This window comes from Camponotus vicinus, unplaced genomic scaffold (genome assembly GCF_025532165.1).
Source record: "Camponotus vicinus isolate PSW18456_S1 unplaced genomic scaffold, iyCamVici1.0 SCAF_2, whole genome shotgun sequence".
NCBI lineage: Eukaryota > Metazoa > Arthropoda > Insecta > Hymenoptera > Formicidae > Camponotus > Camponotus vicinus.
Window position 1 is genome coordinate 5493431 of NW_028141956.1, and position 21880 is coordinate 5515310.

General features: G+C 39.9%; 1 protein-coding gene across 10 annotated transcripts in view; it reads left to right on the plus strand.

Moving 5' to 3' along the window:
* The window catches only part of LOC145967350 (protein daughterless-like), a 118265-nt gene that overhangs the window by 12870 nt on the left and 83515 nt on the right, over positions 1 to 21880 (plus strand). For all 10 annotated transcript variants that reach the window (XM_083092170.1, XM_083092164.1, XM_083092161.1 and 7 more), the window contains exons 3-6: positions 6177 to 6226; positions 7755 to 8013; positions 8287 to 8315; positions 8673 to 8717. In XM_083092170.1, coding sequence (XP_082948296.1) covers positions 6177 to 6226; positions 7755 to 8013; positions 8287 to 8315; positions 8673 to 8717 — 383 coding nt within the window. The remainder of the gene's footprint in view (positions 1 to 6176; positions 6227 to 7754; positions 8014 to 8286; positions 8316 to 8672; positions 8718 to 21880) is intronic.

The window sequence follows — 21880 nt, forward strand, 5'->3', positions numbered from 1 at the left end:
TCTCACATACAAAGATGTTTTCTTCTCAAATAGTAAAAGCTCAGCGATAACTTCGCGAGGCGAAATTATTTCTTTCCCTTTGGGCCAGTTGCTGTGCCGCTTTTGTATTCCCGCGAGCTTCCGTCGGCACACGCGACGTTTCTTTCGATTTTTGTTGGAAGGGGAAATCGGAGCGTGACCAGAAGTCTGTCTTCACAAAATTTTTGCCTCCTGGAGAGAGAAACGCCGTTTCCTCTCGCTTCCGCGCTAAGCCCCGTGAGACCGTCGTGCTCTGCGGTTTTCGGGTCCTACGAAGATCACTAGTATAGATACGGAGCCAAAAAATATAATGTCTAAAAGTGAAGGGCGTATTTGTATGTGCGTGTGCGTTCTTTTCGAATCTCGATTATCTTCGCTTCGACGATGCACAGGGATGTGCACCCGCGATCTGATTCTCTCGGGTCCTAGGGCTATCATTTAAGAGGCATTGCACTTCCTGTGCAGTCATAAAAATATCTCACATTTCTTAAATTTTAGATATTTTTATTTTACATTTTGCCTGTATATAATAAATCTTTATTATTACGAATTAATTATTCTTTAGATATTTTTTAAAAAAATTATGGAAAAATATATTCCTCTACAACCTTCTAGACTGTTTTTATTACTGTCTTTTATTTATAATTTTTTTGGGGGGTTATCTTTGCCATTAATTTCTCCTTGTAATAATTCGTGAATAATTGACTCGCAAAACTTTATCAGAATAATCGAGATAATAGGAATGGCGCAAGCCCGGTTGAGCACCAATGGCTACCTGAGCCCTTTTCGTTTTTTTTTCGTCTTTCTCGTCTGATTCTATTCTTTACTCCCTCGGTAAACCCTATAGGTATCCCACCTCTTTTCGGGGTCGTAGGCCCCGAGGGTGGCGGGTCCCCCGCTACTGCTGTTCTGTATACCTCAATGATCTTGGCTCCTTTATCCGCCGCCCTCCTTCTCGTTTTTACCTGCAGAAACCTCGAACACCCTTTCGGGTCGCGTGGCACTGGGCTATACGCACGCGAATTCGACCGTAGGGACGATTCAGTGACGGAATTAATGAAAGCGAAGGCCCAAAAGCAAAAGATTGATAATTTAAAATAATTGCTGAAAATATTTTTGAATCAATATATGTGAAAAACAATTAAACGATATCATTATAATATAAATATTCATAAAAAAATAAATATTTGTGACACAATTATAAATATTAAAACAAGAAAATTTTATACAAATAATAGTTTCCCGAACTTTTTCATTTTCTAAATTTTCTAAATTCAATTTTTTTTCTTCAGATTAAACAAGTTCAATTTAAAACGCACATTTCAAATTGTTTCTCATTTTAAGAAACCGTTATTGACACAATCGAGTCGTTATGCAGCTTTCCAGTAATCAATAATTCCGTTATTCAAAAAGTTCCGTTATTCGCTATCCCTTGATCGCGTTACATTAAAATACTTAATTAAAATATTTAATGGCAGTTTTATCTCTCAAAAAATCCCCGCGCGTGCACAAAGTTGTCGGAGCCGGTCGCCGTGTATCCAGATTTACGCGGCAGGCCCCTGTAAAGCTGTTTGTAAAATTTACATCGGGCGCACAAAGAAAGTGTTGGGCATTTGTCGGGTGAGCTAATTGAATTAAGCCCGCCGCGGCGCGCAGGTGTTCAATTATTTCCTTTACCGCTTTACGAGCTCCTCCGCCTTTGTCGTGATACGTCCCGCGAGATTTTTCTTGGCGCTAGAATGACGCCAACGTGTATAACCTGCGTGCGTGCGGGCAGGAACGCTCTCGGCAGGTGATCCGCGGGATCACGAGACGATAGAAGGACGATACGATCGACGCGCGAGATAACCGTCTGAATTATCTTTCGGCGAAACGTGAAAACCGGCTGCTGCGATTCACCTGTATGCCGTTCGTTTTACACGAGGTGGTCTCCTTGAATCTCGTTACACGTGCGTCCAATGTCCCTGAACTTCTCTTTCTCTTATCTGCTTACCACTCTTTCACGGTTTGCAAAGCTATAACGTATATATCAAATATATCATAAATAATTATTATTATTTATTATGCGGTTGCAAGATAAACATTAAAACATTTTAAATATTATTTAAAATATTTTATTTAAAATAAATATTAATTAAATATTATTTAAAATATTTTATTTAAAATATTATTTTTTGGCCGATCTTGAATTTACTTAAATGCAACGGTACATAGCTCGTTAACCCATGCATAAAATTAGGAAATTCCTTCGAAGCGAGAGAACCAGCTGGACGAGTAGACGGCGGATTATTTTTCAGTGAAAAAAAGCCTTACAGCAAGGTAAAGAGTTAAAGACCAGACGGTCATCTCATCCGTGTTGAACATACTCGATCGAGCATTCTTAACACGATCTCGGCCGCGTAGCTATCCTTTCGTGCGTGCTTTCGTTGTCCCTGGATTTTCGCAAATTCGCAGGCGAATCAGTTTTCTCCCTGCGGCTGCTCGTTGCCGCGTAAACGATGTTTTTCCCGCAATTAGTCGTTAATCCCAACCATGTAGTAAACCTCAATGGTAAACCGCGTAACGCTGAAGTGCTTCTCGACCTCTTCTCGGCGCCCCGACATTAAATCGCGAAATCTCTAGCCGAGAGCTATATTTTTGCGACCGCGAAATGCAGATATATATCCCGGAGTACTTCGATGTCGCAGCCGCGTACGTTCACGCTCATGCGTGTCTATTTGTCGCTCTCGCGTTCTCCGCTTTTTTTATGCGCGCACTTTTGTTCCGGGACGTCGCGCACTCCACACGAGCGAATGTCTCTTTTTTACGAGATCGTCAACGTTGAAAGTGTCCGACAGTTTTGGCCTCGGCGCGCATATACGTGTCGCAATACTTCACTTTTCATGTTCCAGTTTTTATTCGATTGCGGCTACCGACGATGCTCGGTCGTTAAAAATTGACTAAAAGCTCGGTGACCTTATTTAATTTATAATTAAGACAAATGAGAGAAAGAGAGAGGGAGAGAATTTATCAAATCAATTAATCTTGTATGTTTGTCGAATCTTGGTTTTACTATCTTCTTTCTTTTATCATGGCTTGTATGAACTTAATTATTTTATTACATGTCTCAAAACTACAAGAAATGTAAAGAATTATGTAAGACTATCCAAGTGAATTGCCAATCGTGATACAACGTAATGGATAATTGTGAATTATAATAATTACGATGTAATAACTTTGGCCATGTCATATGTCTTTTATTGTGCGATTGGTACTTTGCGGATTTTCGGCGAAACGGAACACGACCAACACATTGTGGTCGCGTGTCGCCCGTCGAGAATCATCTGCTATATAGCGGTTTTCGAGGTCGTGTCGCGCGAATCGTGAGGTGTAACATCGTATTAATGGTAGTCCGAACATCGTACAGATATTATCACATCGGAATTTATCGGTGCATATCGATGCATAAGAAACTCTGTATCGATTAAATACGCCATCGTTCGTTCTTTTTTTATCCCTTATATCGGACTACCATTTCCCTTTGTTCGCGTTATAATAAATATCGCATTAATCTACCACTTCTGGTTATTTGTTTGTTCGAACGTGTACGGAAAATTGAGCGCGAAAAAAGAAAAGAGAGATTGTTCCTTGATAAAGATTCAGTGAGGAAACATTTTCCCATAAAAACGTACTTATATATGTGATTTTAAATGTACATTATATATATATATATATAGGGTGTTTCTCTCCTTATGGAGTTACACAAAAATGGGAGTAAAAATTAGATTTTTTTTTTTTTTTTTTTTCAAATTTGGAACAAGTTAAATGAAATTAAGTGGATATTTTCTACTAGGAAAAATGTTATTTATTAATATTTTTCTCAGCCTTCCGTATTGTTATAAGGGGATGAAACTAGCAATCCCTATTCAATTTTTTTATTAGAACTTTTTAATAGGCCGGAATATGATCATCTAAAAATATGCATTAAAAAGTTTTATTTATTTAGAAACTTTTTTATTTCTTTCATTTTTTTCATAAAATCAGTAGTTTTCAAGAAAAAAATTAAAATATGTTATCGTGCACAGTACGATGCTAAATAGCATAGATTTCAAATAACGAGAAGTTAAATTTTAAAATAAAAGTAAAATTAGAGTAAATGTTGGGAAAACTGGAACAAAAACAAAATTATAATAAAAACCTAAAAACCTAAAAAATAAAAACCTAATTTTTACCCCCATTTTTGAAGGAGTGTAACTCGAGAAGAAGGGGTGTAGAAGTATATGTTTATATGAAAAACCCCCCCTTAATTTTCGACAAAGAATCATCTAAAATTTTTCGCACTTATTAAGAAACACCCTGTATAATGTGATTAAATATTATTTATTATAGCGTGTAAAAAAATTATATATCCGAAATATCTTTAAAATAAAATTCCTCGAGATACGCGTCCTTGACATTAGTCTGGGTGTAAATCGCGATCGTTCCTCATACGACACCCGTGCGGTCCGTATCGGGGCGGCACCCGCAACCAGCTAATTCCCGGCTAATTCTTCATCGAACAATTACCGAACGGATGACGGCGGCAGAGGCAACGCGGAAGACGAACTAGTCGTGACATGGAGGCCCGGCGCTCAGCACTACGTCATAACGGTCGAGCGGGCTTGCGCCGGCTCTGAGGATGACACGATGGACCATGGTTTAGCTTGTCCTTTGATGCATGATATTGCGGAGTCGGTGCCGCACGCTTCGGCAAACATGTCACGAGCAAGCCGAAACTGTTAGGATTCATAGTTATCTCGAACGATCGTGTGCCGTCCGAGGACACTCGCCCTATCGTCTACGCGCGACCGTACTCTCTATAATTGTTATATGCATGCTCGCGATGCGTATGCGCTCATACGTATGTCTGTGTATGTACGCGAGAATCCCGGTATCGCTCCGGTCTTCCGAATTTCAGCCTACAATATGTTTCGTTATCTTCTAGGACATCGAATTCTGAGCGTTAAAGAATCTCTAGGATATGATTAAAAAAAAGATTGCAATGCAATGATATCTATTTTATATGTACTCTAAATTAAATTTTTAATTTATAATGTCTTCTATTAATTTTAATCGTAATATGATACAGATTTCTTTATACATCGAGATATATTGACGACATTACAGTTTACACGAGACGTTAATTTTAAATCGAGATGTGAACATTTTAGTACAATTTTAATGCGATGAGAGAGGAAATAGAGTTGCTTGCGGATAATACGAAAGGGTACTTGCTGGTGCGTATCTCGTCGAATGAAAATTAATCTTGATGCGGCAATACGTCGCCCTGCAATTCTTTCCGGGCGGTTTTCGAAACGTAAATCCAACCGATCCCCATAAATTCTCCGCAAGACATGGCGCACCTCGTGCATAGATTCGCGCTCCTACGTTATACGTGTACGGGGTGGGCATTAATAACGGATGAAGCCCCGGACTGCGGCAACCTCGTAATGTTTATCTCGTTGTTTATTCCGCGTGCGTACTGCGGCCGCAGCGTGGAAAACGCGCATGTATATATATCCCCGCGTACGGATTCTTAACGCGATCGCGGTTTTGATTTATAAAGACGCATCGCGAATTTATGCCCGACATTAATTTTGCATCGACTCTTCTCGAGAGAGGAACTTTCTTTTCGCTCCCCTTTTCGCTCGGCGACTCACGCGCCAAGAATACTGCGGACTGTAAGATGTGGAATATATTCTTTTTTTTTTCTGTCCCCCCATCCCATTTCCCCCTCCCCCTTCTCCAATACTGCGGATATTTTTCAAATATCCTCCTCCTTTGTTTTCCTTTTAGCATCGCGCGGGACGTCTGTGCTTTTATTGGTCGAAGGATTACGCGAGCGGGATGATAAATTTATGTAGCTGCTTTGTACACGTATCGTTATGATCCGCACGTTTAATATAACATTCGATATAATTTACACTATGAAAAAATATAACTTTTATATATAGTAATAAATATACCTATAAAACACACATACTTAACGAAATTTTTTTATACGTAGACACTATACACGTATAAGATATGAACTGCGAGGCTTAAAAATTTTCTTTAAATTAATTCATTTTTTTTTTGAATGGAAAAGAGCTTGTTGCTTCCTTATAATTGATCTTTATAATTTGTTTTATCTGTTTCAGAAAAATCAAGCTTTCAAACGCCGTATGGTTCCACGATAGACAATGGAATGGTGAGTGATCTTTTGATATTGACCTTCACACAACAAAGCGACTCGCAGCGATTTTTCCGCCATCGTGCTTTGTTTTTTCCCCATTCGAGTCGGGCGACGCGCGAGAGAAAAGTTCGAGAATATTCGAGATCTCTTCCTTTGTTGCGCGAGCGACTTGAATCTCCAAACGAAGCGGGATTATATAAGAAATAGGAGTGTAATAATTATTGCAGTCGTAGGAGCGAATTTATCTGAGAAAAAGTTACTCGCTTCGCGCCGCTCTCCTTCTCCGGCAACCCCGACATAATCCCAAAACTTTACCTCGGGTGATAATTTCGGGGAGCGGTTCTCATTTCCTGTCGCCTTTAGATGTCTTTTTAGAAAACTTATTATTTATCGATAAACATAACGTGGCTTTCCGAGAAGCAATATGCATTTGATTAATTCATTCTTTTTAAAGATATTAATTTATCTTTGCTAGTTAAAAATTAACTTATTTATTTATCATATTGATATCACATCTTGATTAATTTATCAATTAACATTTAACATATTATATGTATGTATAGTAGCAATAATGAGAATCACGAATGAAATGGAACAAATATATCTTCACGCGGTTGAGCGTCATCATCTTCAACTTTAATATCACTTACACACACACACACTTTTTCTCTCTTATCCGTGACTATGTATTTATGTATATACGGCATATCAAGAGACGCGCATGTATTTTAGAAAAAAACGGCTTTAAAACATCTGTCTTGTTTTTCCGTAAAAATTGTCAAAAAAAGTATATTTATTACTTTCTGAAATTTTCATTGCATGAAACAAAGATCGTTACCCATCGATGATTTTTGTCAAACACATTAATGCGCAATATGTTACGTTTTCTTGTTTCTTACGCAAAAGGTCATCGTGTACACGTGGAACGTGAGAAACCTTGGACCCACATCTATTATTCACCGTAAACTAATTTTAATTTCGCACGCTCTTCCTATTCATGATAACTCGCAGAGATATCATTGAATTATTACTTTTTTTACAAACGCCCTACAAACCATGGAAACGACATGAATATGGTATATTTAAATTTTTCAAAAGCGCTGAAGAGAGAGCAATATCTAATCGACAGTCGTTAAACTGCTATAGCTGATAAGGAATATTGATTTCGATGTATGATTTATTGAAGCCGCCTCCGAGTTATCGTTGTCGCATTTCCTCCATTTCGCATGCCCTCTCTTCCCTTTCATCGTCCTTTCTCTCTCTTCTATTGCAATTTGTGATTGTATGCAACAGATGCACTATTTTTCTAATTGAAATTAATTTAAGTTTTTTTAATATTTTAAAAATGTACGATTTTCTAGCATTCTTATCGAAATGATTATTATTTTTCATGGTTAGAACATTTATATAAACGATACGTCCTATGTTATTATTATTATATCGATAATCCGTTGTCACAATATCGCGATTATGGCTGTCGCGACCAGAGATGTAAATAAAAAAATCGAGAAAAAAAAAGAACATGTTTCGATTTCTGTTTCAGGCATATGGCGGTGGTGCATTCGGTCCTACAGCGGGTGGACCAGGCGGGGGACCAGGTGGAGGCGGCGGGGGTGGCGGCGGTGGAAGCGGGGGCAGTGGTGGCGTCGAGGGCGCCACCTATTCCCCGGATTCGCCGTATTTTCCGTTCGGGGCCAGGGGTGTACCGGTTACTGTAGGTACCGTGAGTACCCCTACCCCCGTCGTGAATCCAGCGACCCCCATTGGTACCAACGGCGCACGATTACCTAATCCCGCTGGCGGTGAGTCCTTTGTTATCGCATTATCTTTATCGAGATAAAGAAAACAGAGGGACGCAGAAATTAACAGAAAAATGCGTGTTTCAAATTCTTTAATTTTTATTAATATGTTTATATATATTTATCTCTCTCTTTCTCTGTCTGTTTCCTTTCTTTTCTTCCCTCCCCCCCTTTCTCTCTCCTTCCTTCCCTCTCCCCTTTTATATGCTTTATTATAAAAGAATTATTCTTGAGAAATTATTTTTTTTTTTAATATAGATTTTGTTATGATTTCAGGTGCTGCAACTGTAAAGAGAAAGAAAGACGTAAGTACTCTCGATATTTATATTCATTTATCATAGTTATTGTAAATTACTATTAAAAATCTTTTTTGATCATGCAATATAATAATTTCATTATTCATTATACAAAATTAAACATATTTCGATCAGTTTTGTTCTTTTTCGCGACATCGTATATACGGGAGCCTCCAACGAGGCGTCGAAAACAAGCGTGACTCACTCGATCAATGATTAGGCAGCTCTTGAATCTCACAATCGATAGCAGCCGCGTTTAGATATTGCATTCGAATATCGGCGTGTCATACAACGATCACGTGAACGTATTTTTCATGTATTTAATCTGCAGTCTTTCTAACGATATTTTTAATTTTTTTCCCACAGAACCTCGACGGACCGGAAGGAGAAGTAGTAGCAACGCAACATTGGGTGAGTATTATAAAGACGATGTAGTATATCGTAATTTTATATGCGTAATTGAGTTAACTCGTAAATTAAGTTTTTGCTCGCATCTCATGCGAGAACGAGGGACGTTCGGTTGAACTCGGACGATGCTCGCGATCGTAATCTTTATGAGCAACGTTATTAAGGATGATGATTTTACCATCCCATATGAAACGCCAACGTTTCGTGATATTTACCCCAAGAGCTTTGAGTCGGTCCGCCTAAAGTTTTCTGATTTTACGTAGAAAAGACTAAACTTATTCATCATTCAAGACATTTTGTAATTTATTATATAACAATAAAAGTTAATAATATTAAGTATATATTATATTAAAATTAAAAATATTACACACATTTTATATACATTTTATAATTATAAATATATCTCTTCATACACTTTTTATGTGTTCGAAAAGTTGAATAATAGACTGTCTGCGGATAGATATGTATACACGTAGGAAATTTGACACCCGTTACGGACGCGCGGATTACTATTACAAGTGACAGTTTGCAATTCAATGTCTCATGTCGCGTAAACAAAGATCCGAAAAAATTAAACAACAATCGAGCCGCGTCAAATTTGTTATTTAGAGTCTCGTGTAAACTAGCACGGGGAACGAGCGAGCCGCGGCATCTCGTAAATGACGCGCGTACACCCACGCACGCTAGAAAGAGTGATAGCTTTCGAGCCTTTTGCACAAATAGATAAAATATCGATCGATTGTGCGAAATTCAATATTTATCGTTCATCTTGCCTGACTTTTGTTCAGAAAGAAGCAAATTATCTTCCGATGCAGTTGTAAATTCTTTCCATTTTAATTAATTTATTAGCAAATAAAAATCGTACAGAACTGTCAATAAGATGTTTTCTCCTTTCTCGCTGTGGAAAATTCGTGGAAAATTTGAAAGTGCCATAGTCGCAAAGCATATGAAAAGAAGAAAGTTCCCCGTAATTAAGAAACAAAAGACTCGTATTATTTTGCCGCAATTAATCACTCTTAATTTACTTTTACGTATCTCCAAAAATATTCGTAGCAGAGAGAGAGAGAGAGAGAGAGAGGAGAGGAGAGAAAGGAGAGATCTAGAATCACTGATGTATATGATTATGTAATAAAAACGAATTTACTTGATACGTTGTCGCATTATGCAGTAACGTAAATGGAAACAATAATAAATAAGCGGAAAAGAATAGGATAAATCCATGAGTGCCCCAACGGCGAAGATCGCTGCTAATCCACGACATTCCCTCGTTCATATAAGCCCCCGCGATGATTTATTCAGCGGGCAAAACTACGCGATTACGTTTCTATTAGGATATAGGCACCGACGGCGTCCTCGAGGGTGCTGTAACCATCGTCCCGAGTGACTCCTACGGGAGTTTCACTTATCGTTAGCACCGTCCGCTGTCCCTGCGTTTCCTCTCTTTCTCTCTGTCTCTGTCTCTCTCTCTCTCTCTCTCTCTCTCTCTCTCTCTCTCTCTCTCCGCTTGCCCCCCATTTTGAGCCCTCTCGAACGTGCCCGTCGCCACCGTCGCCGGTGGCGGTGTTAAAAAAACATTTCACGTCGTTTCCGAAGGGAATAAATAACCCTCCGCGTAGCGTCGAAAGGCCGTCCCGCAGTTCGCCTCGTAATTTTCGGCCCGACAACGGGTCACTGACTCGCATAATCAACGCGTCCACTGCGTTTGATCGTATGTATCCTAGCTATCGCAGTAAATCTATACAGCGCTTGTTCCGGAATCGCTCGGACGACCTCTCAGCTCATAAATCCTGCGATGAGTTCGCGGTCGATTTTTCTACATAGCCAAGAATTTTTCATTTTCAAACATGCATCTCTGCGAGAATAAGAACATACGTCTTAAATGTTTAATTATCCAAAGTTTCGAGGAAAATTTTCAAGTTGATCGTTGTATCACATACATGTATTTTTTTTACTTTTATCAATCCTGTAAAGCTTCAATTTTGATAACTACGCGTTTCAAAATCGAGGCAATTGCTACTTTTTTTTTTTTAATCCAAGCCTCAATATCTTTGGCTGAAAGGACATCCGGTGGTTGCAGGATACGCTACGCATCCGCACATTGTTCTTAATTTCTCGGCAAGAGTTTCGGTGGCCGCTTTAGGCGAATTTCCGTCGCGTTTTTATCGAAGGGGCAATCTTCGGGGCGTGCGCTCGAGGATGGTGCATCGGCCGATTCGGTTAGGATCCCTCAATTCCGCGAGTCTTTTTCAGGGGGCTCCGTGTGTTTGTGTGCACGGAGGTCACGGCAGACCATATGGTGTCGCGTGCTGCGGTCGCCAGACCGTGCAGCAGCAGCGGTGGCGGCGCACACATACACACAGGTACCCCTCTCCTGCCCCTCCTCCCCCTCGCTTCCAAAATGTCTTCCGTACCCCGCCGTGTATAGATGCATCCCGGCCCCACGGGCGCCCCGGATGGGTTTCACACTAATTCGTGGCTTCGTGGAATTTCCTGGGAGCCTCTGGAAGGCCTCCGATCCGATCCGATCCGATAACGAGGCTGCCGTATAAGTGGCACGAATTTACACGCGCCGTCCGTCGAACGCTGCCTGTTTCTCTTCTCGCAATGGACCGTTTCTTTTTAATACGTGATATTAACACACTTGCCGCGCATATTCAATGCGATGGTATCGTATTATCTCATATTTTACGGCGCTTATGTCGTTGTCCTTATGGTCCGCGATCGAGTTCACTTCTGCGGGATTCGTGCCTCCTCTTATTGCGTTCGCGAAGGAACTTTCGGGACGAATTCAGTGGCAACGTAGTATATCTTTTGACATTCACGGACATACGTGTGCACACGTTTCGAGTCGTAGCACGAGCAATACTGGTTTTACCGGAGAGGGCAGGTGTTTGTTTCGGATAGCCCTAATTAGAGTGATATTTTAAAGTTTTTACGCGTCACCTTATTAAAGCGAAGATTATTCATTTATGCAGTACGTCCAATACACGCTTGCTTTACACCAGGTGAGGTTACCGTTTAACTTTGAGTTTAATTTCTTAATCGTAGCATATTCACCTGAGATTTTAATTCGGTTTTTGCTATTCTCTCTCTTTCTCTTTCGCATTGTCTGTACCTGTCATTAAAGTTTGTTGCTTTGCAGCGGTAATTTCGGATTCGATATGTTCCGGTTAATTGTGTGCCTTCTGCGAACATATCAGACTAATGGAATAATCGCATACTTTCGAAATGTTCAAAGTCAAATTGAAGGTTTTACGTTTAATTGCCTCGTAAGATCCACAATCACCGGACATTTATTGTCGTTCTCTTGCTCATCGTACAAAACGAAAATATCTCCGATGAAAATCGAGGAGGAAACGCCCGGTTTACTTATTAATTAATGGATAAATCTTTTAATGGTCTTTCTTTCTCTACTCGCGCTGACAGAATATTACGTATGTAATTGCACGGCAAAGTTTGATCGTATTTTATTACCAGCACATTCCATAAAACCATTCTCGACGAAAGATACGCTTTTGCTTTCGACATTTTCGTCTCTCAGTAAAAATCGATAATTCAGCGAGATGATTTTGTGAAAATTGTTCGAGCAAACATTTTCAAATCTAAATCTGAAATATTTACAATTTTTGGAATCGAGTAAAATTAATATAAAACAAACATGGCAATGTCAGCAATGAAAATATCAATATCAATGAAATTCATCGCAAACTGAATTTTTCATTGAAAAAAAATCTTTGCTATTCTAAAAAACGATACTTAACGATTTTTTTTCTAGAAATAGCATCGAAGATTTTTTCTATTTCTTTTTTAATGAAATAGACGTTTTTCTGCGCTTTTAGATGAGAAAGATACAGCCGCAAATTTTTCGATTTTCGACGAGAATTTCATTGATATTGACATGTTCATCGTTGACGTTGCAAGGAGGGCCATGATATTTATTTAATCGCACATCTCTCGCATTTTGTAATGATCGTGGAGGGACCATTTCGAAAACTTGAGTCTCGTTTAAGAGGCGCCATAGAGTCCGGCGTTTTTTTCCTTGACGTTTCCGCCCTTTATGAGATTATGTGGTTGAATCCTTTGGCGGTATATGCATTTTGAAAAGGATCTTAAATTATAGGTTCTAGTTATATTGCTATTTTTTCGAACGTTGCTTAATACATGAAAAACGAGAAAACGACTTCCCATTTTATATATTCGATCTTTGATGATAAAAAAAGAAGGAGAGAGAGAAAAGTGTTTATTAAAGTTTCAGGACATTTTTTTAAAGACGTAAAGATAGAGTATACGTCTTTATCTCATGTCCCTAATTTGAAGAATTTTTATCTCTAATTAGAATCTGAGGAATTTTAAGCACTGTGCAGTAAATGAAAAAAAATAGGAGAATTGATTCTCTCTAAATTGATCAAGGAATTCGATGAAGACAGGCAGCGCGATAGAGAAAATTACGTGTAATGGATTCTCCATGTTTACAACATTTTAAAGCATGAAGAGCCCGAAATTTTATTCCTCGGTGCTGTTTTGTAATTCGCGCAATGGGAGGAGATAATCTCGATGATTGCGTAATATGAAGCCGCGCGTGATGCGCGGGGGAATTATTTATCGGTGGCCGAGAGCGAGATTTATCGAGCGTGAAACGATGTCGACGAATAGCACACCCTGGAATCTTACTCTCTCTCTCTACGGCTTGTATCGCGCGCGCGGATCCGACAGGAGTATGTCCTGCTGTCTCGTCAGCGAATCAATTATCGAGAATCGCGTGCGAAGCGAGCCCGGCGGAAGAAGGAGAAAGAAGAGGAAGAGTGCGCGGGGCGGAAAGAGAGGCGGCTTCGCGCTGCTAGAGACGTTCGTTGAACGTTGTTTGACGGGCACCTGTTGCTGGTGTAGCACACCAACTACCTCTCTCCTCGCGGTGTGCACTCTCGCCCAACCACATAGTTCCTCTCAACCCTCTTTCTCCTTCTCTCGCCTTTCTCCGGTCCTTTCATGGCACACGCTACTTCGACCCCCTTTGCATTTGTTTACTCGATTACTTCGTGCTTCTTTCGGAAACGAGAAAGCGCGCTTTGTGATGAAGATGGTTGGAGAAAGTAGCAAACTAATGACGAGTTCGCGCGCGATTCTTGACTAAAATCAACAGTGGATCTTACAAATTATGGATTTATTTTATTCTTGCAGTTCTATAGAGTTGTATTGTTAAAAATTAAATGAGCAACATGGTTCCACTGGTGGAAGTGTCTGCGGAGTGTTTAGTATGCTTTTTCGTCGTCTTTATACGCTATTATTGGAAATAGCGGTGACGTAAGGCGGGTAACACGCGGGCGCGCGCTGGGAGAGAAATCTGACCTTTTTTTTATTTCTGTAGAGCGCGCGTTTCGTCACGGTAATAGTCATGCGGAGGTCGTAATTTCGCATGTTGAAATCATGCGAGATGCATACGAGCGCGTTTCGCGGCAATCAATCGGCCTCCCCTTATCGGAATCGGTAAGTGCTTTTCGTGTCGCTCGGTATTGTCCGGATCCTTTTGTACTCCAATCTCATCCTTCTTCCCGTTCTTTCTTTCATCGGTTTTCGTAGCGGCACGTGTGCACGCTTACTCTCTCTCTAGATACGCTGACAATTTTATTACTAACTGAAAGTAGACTAACTGTAACCTTTGCGATTACAATGGGCCGTATATGTCACCCTGAGCTTAAGACATAAAAGTTATTTCGGAATGAATATAACGCACGAAGAGAGAGAACGTAGATACAGACTTATAAAGTCGATTGTGTTTGGTAGTGTTTTAATTTGTAATTTTATGTCATGGCGGACAACTAATGACGAAAGAAATTATTTATCAGATACAAAGTGGTATTTAAATATTTGGCGCGCGTGTAACTGAAATCATGTGAGCGAGTTTTAGACTGTTTCGCGGGAGAATGTATTTGCGTTTAATCACATTTTATATTTGCGAAACGCGAGGTGACTGCGTCATTCGCATTCCAATTTGGAAGGTTGCAACGGCACGCAAGATACATACGGTAAAATGTAAATCCCGGGCGTGCAGGTACTCGTCATCTTGTACAAAGATGTAATTGTGTTATATTACAACGGTTGGAGAGCAGATCGTGATGATTTTTTCGCGGGTACCGTTACTTCTCGGTAAATTATAGCTTCCCAAAGAGATGAATCCGAGAATCTCTCTGCCACGAGGATATTGGCCCCTGTTATATTTACGTCACTGCAGCAATCTGTAATTTTCGTCACACATGTGTTGAAATTATTATAAATTTTCGCGAACGCGAGATTAAAAAAAAAAACAAAATTATTATATCGTATTTTTCGTGTTTCCGCAAGAGTGTATCCCTTTAATAGATTTTAATGCAAGAGCTAAATAGATTTATTTGCAACTTTGATTATTTTCGCGGCTTTTCCGTCACTCATCCCATTCTTCTCGCTCGCTCGCGTCTCGTGCAAACTCACCGCAGTGTACAGAGTACACAGAGCGCCTCGGGTTTATGGAGTGAGTTGTCGACTTACACCGGGTAAACCACCCGATGGGTTGACGGTGGTCGTTGGGGCGGCGAGATCGGCCTGGGTGAAGAGCCAGAGAGAAGGAGGTAGATCGGATGCGATCTATACACATATTTTCTACCTTCGAAAGCGACGGTATCGCGTACGCTCGCCTTGTTTGTCCACGTAAATTAATTCGTATCGCAGAAATGCATTGTGAGAAAACCGCTAATAACTCGATAAAGAGATTTGGTTTCGTGTCGAGAAAGAACTTTTGTTTTATCTCCGCAAACAGTTTAACTGTATACTTTCGGATAAAGAAAATTCATTCTTTGACGATTCTATTTTTAAAGAGATGCAAAAGTCGATTTTACATTAAATAATAATTTTAATATACATGACAATTATTATTCTTTTTACTACGGACATATATAATGTTTACATGAATTTACTAAATATTTAGTGAATTAGTGAATTAAGAATCATTAATGGTATTATTCGTTTCTATCAATAAATCTTTTTATCGATTCTATGCTTCCTATAGAAGCGTAATTTCAGATAACTCGCCACGCGCGCCATTTGTCAATGCCTCGTTTCGTATCGAAGTGAATTTTATTCTAATACGGAAGGATAGCCTATTGTAGCATTACAGATTACAGCGATGTACCATACATCGGCGGCCGTTGTTGGGCCGTGGAGTATACGAAATACCGTGCAAGCCGACCAAAATGCACGCGTGAGCGATAGTTTACGGTCATTGTGGGATTATCGCGATAAATTATTGCGTGTATCGCAACTGCGCTTATCGGTATGCCGATAGTATTAATTGGGTCGTCGAGATTATTACCGGGAATGTATCAATAATAATTACCAGCACGCCGGGGTGGAAAAGAATCTTTCTCACAAATCATAATCGGCCATCTTTGTAACGAACAGAAAGAACAATTCTGCGAATAACCCGGGAATTTTTTATTTTTCTTGACCCAAAGTTTGGAAAGTAAGCGCTAATAAAATTTTTGCTAAAATTTTATTACAATTATTTTTGACGAGTTGTGTAATAAAATTCCTGTTAATTAAGTGATCATATAATAATTAAACATTTAATTAACGCGTATTACACAGTTAATTTAATTGAAATATTAATTTCATTGTCATACACACATTCGTGTAGAATACGGCGGTATGTTTTATTAGAGTGAAAATTTTTTGTGGTACATTAGGGGAGGGAGGAGGAACGTTAAGAGATATCATCGCGACACGCGGAGACGTTGCGTCCTACGAAGGGTTGAAAAGTGGCCCATACGGCCGATCCTATGGTTGGCTGAGTTTTTCATGGCGCGTACAATATTTGACGACCCCGTCCACTTCTACCGCCCTTTCATCGGCCACCGACGCGTACTATTAATCTATTACCTTAGACCAGCACGAAATTTCGAGTGGCCGCTATCTACTGTCCTTCGAAGGGTCACGTGGCTCGTACGCGAGGGTTTTCTACTCTAGTGGGTACTCTTCGTGTAGCCTGCGATCGTTTTCATGGGGGATTAACGACCGCGGTGAGAACTTCGAGCCAATTAACATATCAATGACGTTAAACGGATTCTCCCATCTTGATCTTCTATCAATTCGCTCGTGAATGGATATATTTTTGTACAAAAGAATCTTGGTGAATCTCTCTCTTTTTTTTCATTAATTGCTTATTAATTTTATTATTGATAAATCTTTTTATAATATACATATTTTATTGACTTTTTATATGCTTTTATTTTATTTTTAAAAAAATGTATAACAGGAATGACAATGATAGTTTATTTTCAAAGATTTTAATATATATTTTAGACAGCCAATGTTTCTGTATCTTACAACTATTTCGTAATTCAAAAGATACGTGTTACATAAAATATTAAGTACCAAGCGAAGGCACATACTGCGAGAATAATTTTTCCCAAGGGATGAGATCGCTTTTTTTTCGCGAGCGATCGAGGCGTGCGAAGATTTCGAGCCACCACGCTCGTACATCCATATATCTCTTCATTGACCGTGTACACATAGTCGCGTGTGTGTGTTTGTTCTACATGCGTGGCAGTGTTTGCTCGATGCGTAGAGCTCAGTCGAGGGTGCGGGATGATACGAGCTAAATCGAGCACCACCCAAGTGTGCTTCATTTGTGGCGTAGCGGGCTGTGAAATTCGGGGATAGCTCTCTCTCTCTCTCTCCCCCCCTCCTCTCTCTCTCTTCCTCTCTCTATCTTCAATCGTCTCCCTCGATTCTCTATCCCTCCGATAGCTCACGATGATTTGTTGGCTGTCTGGCCAGACGTTATCGAAAACTTGGCGGTAATTTTCCTCGATGATACTGATGCGGGTCTTTGGGAGGCTTGCGAAATTATGCAAAGCCCCGCGTGTGTTACGTGGAGCGAATTATTTGTATTATGTCAGGTATATTATATGAACGTACGAGTATATCAGAGTATATCCGACATGAATGTTAGAATTTTAATGAGTTCTGGATAAACGCGTTTGTTACATTTTGCGTATCGGATATGTAGATGATGCAGAGTTTGACGAGTAAACTGCGCTTATGAATCAACAACTGAATTTTCCTCAAAGTTCTATATCGGGAATAATGTTTTCTCGAAAATTCTATATAACATTGACAGTCCAATCAGTGTAAATAAAAAATATAGAGTTTTTCGGAAACGATGATATAAATTTAAAAATAGAATTAAAGGTAACATCATGAGAGCAATTAAATCTAGTCATAAAATATCCTATCTCTTCGAATGACGTGGCTTCGCAGGTTATAATCCATCGGAAAATATAAAATGACAGCTCCGTCGGAGCATAAAACCAACATGCCTGGGGCGGAAAGGTACAGGTCGTTCTGGAAATCGAATATACGGCCGGCGGTGAACGGACCCGCGGGGATGAAGCAGTCCACCCCCGAGAGGTTTCGTGCCGGCGGAAAGCCGCGAGATCGTGTGTGCAAACAGTCCCCAGAGCAAACAACCCGTGCACTCTGTAGCGAGCTTATATTATCTGTTTCGGCGTGTATTTAAGGGATGCCGCGTCTCTTAAATCTTTCCTTAGTATCTGCATTTGCGTTACGTATTATGCGTTTAATTTTCTTGCGCACACATCGCGCGTTACGCTACTGTTAAGAATTTAATCGATTCTGACAAGATGACATCCTACTTAAACCATAATAATTTAATTTTACGCGTTCAGAATTTTTCTTTCTAAATAGAGAGATGTTTTTCATAAAATAAATCTATCTTATTATCGTAATTTATTTCTTATGTCTCGAAAACTTGTCTCGGATTAGCGTTTTCATCTCGTTAAGTATCAGATATGGGCGTTGTATTTGAATCAGTGGCCCAGAAAATACCATTTCCATTTTTCGACCTGAATTCTTAATTAACTTTGAGCTCCAGAGAAGATTACGATCTCATTCTTCCCTTATCTTTTTCCATCGATGCGCGGCGTCACGCCTACAAGGCCCTTGAAAACTATCCGCGCGATATACAGGAAAACTGATTAGAATTTTATTATCGCGAACGACGGAAAGGGGAAAAAAAGAAGGGAAAACCTCCTCTCGAAGGGCAGCATATGGCGCGACCAGCGGAGACGCTCTCCTACGGCTTTTGAAGTTTCGGGGATGAAAGAGGCCGCCGTTCTTGAGTTTACTTGACTCTCGTACCTCCCCTCTCGGCCCCGAGGATTCTCTCCGAAAGGATACCCGTCCCTCGCTCCACCTCTTCCTTCTTCCCTCTTCTTTACTCACAAAACGAGCTACAATCCCTCGTTCTATCCCTCCGAGTGCTCTGGAGTTGTCTTTCGGAGCCTCAGAACGACTACCGTTACGGAAGACGTTGGCCAAACATCCGTGTGAATCCTTCAGTCAAGCCAAAAGTGCTGCGAGAATAAGCGAGCGAAAACAGAATATTTTTTCGAAGCGTTTGTAGAAAATCGTCCTTGAAAATGGATTGTTAAATACGTAACTACACATATAATTGTTAAATACTCAAGTGAAATAGTTATATATATTTATTGAAATCCATTCCATTCCATTTTTGGCCACTTTTTCATACTGCTATTTATTTTCCTTATATTCGTATAATAATAATAATAAATAATAAATATATAATAATTATATTATAATAATATAATATATTCGTATAATAATAAATAATAATAATAATAATATATAATAATAATAATAAATAAAAAAATATTGAATGATTTAACAATTATAAATAAAAATTCCCTTCCAGAAATTTGTACCGGGATAAAGTGTAATGTGTGTTGAGATAGATACCGGCGATCCTTGTAGGACGTAGCGATATTACAAGAGCAGGGATATGTTTTAGTAACAATCAGGGGTTCTCGAAAAGGGACAGAGATACGAGTTCGGTCCTGGTAACATCGAAGGGCTCCGGGCATATATATCGAGCCGCAGGAAGTTGTCCCGGGATTCTTTCACGTCGCTCCCCCTCGGTAACTTAAGGGTCCTATTTCGTGAAGTGGTTTCCTTCCTCCTGCTCCTCGTGTTCGCTCGAACTAATAGAAATTTCGGGGCTCGGTACCTTCGTATTCGGGTAATGCACCCTAAGTACCGCCATATAAGATAACAGTAAGTGGGGCGAGCCTCGGGACGACGGATAACGTCTCGCCTTAACGTCGCACGATTTTAGTCACCGCGAATTTAAGCGCGTGTCGAGCGTGTTTAATAATTTAAGATACGCGGATGCCTTTTGTCATCGTTCTCGTAGCCGCGTTACCGAAGAACGAATCGTAGCATCCACTCGGCGTGATGCGTTAACGCTACTTCCCCGCTAAGTATCGACGTGTTGCAAGCGACGACACGTCACTTTCGTTTGCGAGACACTCTACGTATCATAAGCGAGGACTAATATGAATCGTCGTGGATAGTGTTTCGTGGTGGTTTGGTATTTCTCTCCCGAGTATCGACTATAGTTCGACTCTCGGGACATGCACTACGTACACTATACACAGGATGGGTAGACTAAGCGACGGAGGTTGGTACTAAATCTCACCCTAAAGCATCCCTACCGAGCCACCCCTAACTACGCTACTAGTGCTCCTGCCGCCCCTCGTTCAGTGTCTCGCATTGGCGTAGATATCACAGAACTTTGCTCCTTTTGCTGTATCAAAATATCGATATAATTTGTGTGATTGTTTTGAATCAATTATTCTGAAATTATTCTTCCGTTGGATCAAATAATGATGCACGATTTATGTTTTTTTGCGAAAATTAAATATCGATGTAATCTCGAAATACAATTGTTTTTTAAGAATAAAAAATAGAATATTTAAAATAAAGAAATTTTTTTAATTGTTCAGAATTAGCGATTAAAATTTTAAGCGAAAAGGAGAATTGTCACGATACATCAGAATAAAATATATAAGTAGGACATATAAATAGGACTTTTCTATAACGCGGATTATGTCGACCGTCGAGCGAAAGATCGATAAGATATTTTGAGCAGAAACGAGATGTACGATAAAGAAATAAAAAATAATACGTTGCGAGAAATGGCTTTCTCTCGATATGACGTACAACTCTCCTTTTTAGAACGTTACTATTTCTCAGTGTATCCACACATTAATGGTTAATGCGCGAATCTACTACAGACCGTTGTTGCGGCTGTGTCACGCATCGATCGTGATCGTTATCCAATCTATATTTGGATAAATTGATCGAGCGAGGAAGTACACTACTATCCAACATCGATTAAGGCTAATCGGGATTAATCTTGCGAATCTTACAACACGAGACCACTCGCTTCTGTTCGTATCCATCCTCGTTCTCGAGGAAATTGAATGGAATTAATTTGAGGGATTACATGTGTCAGTTCTGATAATGATAAACTGAGATTCTTCTTTCATTTGATTGTGCGTAAAAATCTACTAAATTAATCTCATTAATTCGTACACGATACACTTGCGTTTTTTATAATTATTTTCTATTGAAAATTCTATTTTTCTCTTACATCAAATAGTACTAGTGTGAATATAGCATATTTTTTCTTTAATCGGAAGAAATTATATCGTGATCAAATTTTAAAAACTTTTCGGCAGAAAATTGTAACATTGATACAATATTAAAGGATCGTAAAAAGATGGGTCGGAATAATTCCTAGGGCAAAATTTCACCCACCGCGTTAAGTCCGATAATTTCCGGAGGAAGTACTCGTGAAAGCGTACAGGGTGTTACCTCCATTACGCCACTCGGTTAACAAGAGGTCAGAATTAAGCCGTACCTACCACGTTGCACGCTCCCGAGAATGATTTCGTTTTCCGTTCGGCTTACGCCAGTGGCGCGGCCCCAAACCACCCCTATATACCCCGTCGCCCTGCAGTTAATGTGTTCCAGGGTGGAACCTTGTCCCCTTTCCCCCCACCTTCCCATCCCAATTTCAGTTCTCCTTCTACCACCCGCTCGCTCCTTCGCCCCTTCGAATCCACCGAACTCGGGATCTCGGCTTTGCCTCTGCAAGAGAATGTTTCCTTCTCTCTCTCTCTTTCTCTCTCTTTCTCATGCTTCCTTCGATTCGCCCGTTCATCTCTCTCTCTCCTTCTCTCCCTCTTTCTCTCCTTCTCCATCTCTTTCTCCCGTTCTCGTTGGTGCGATCCGCGGCTCTCTTTGTTTTA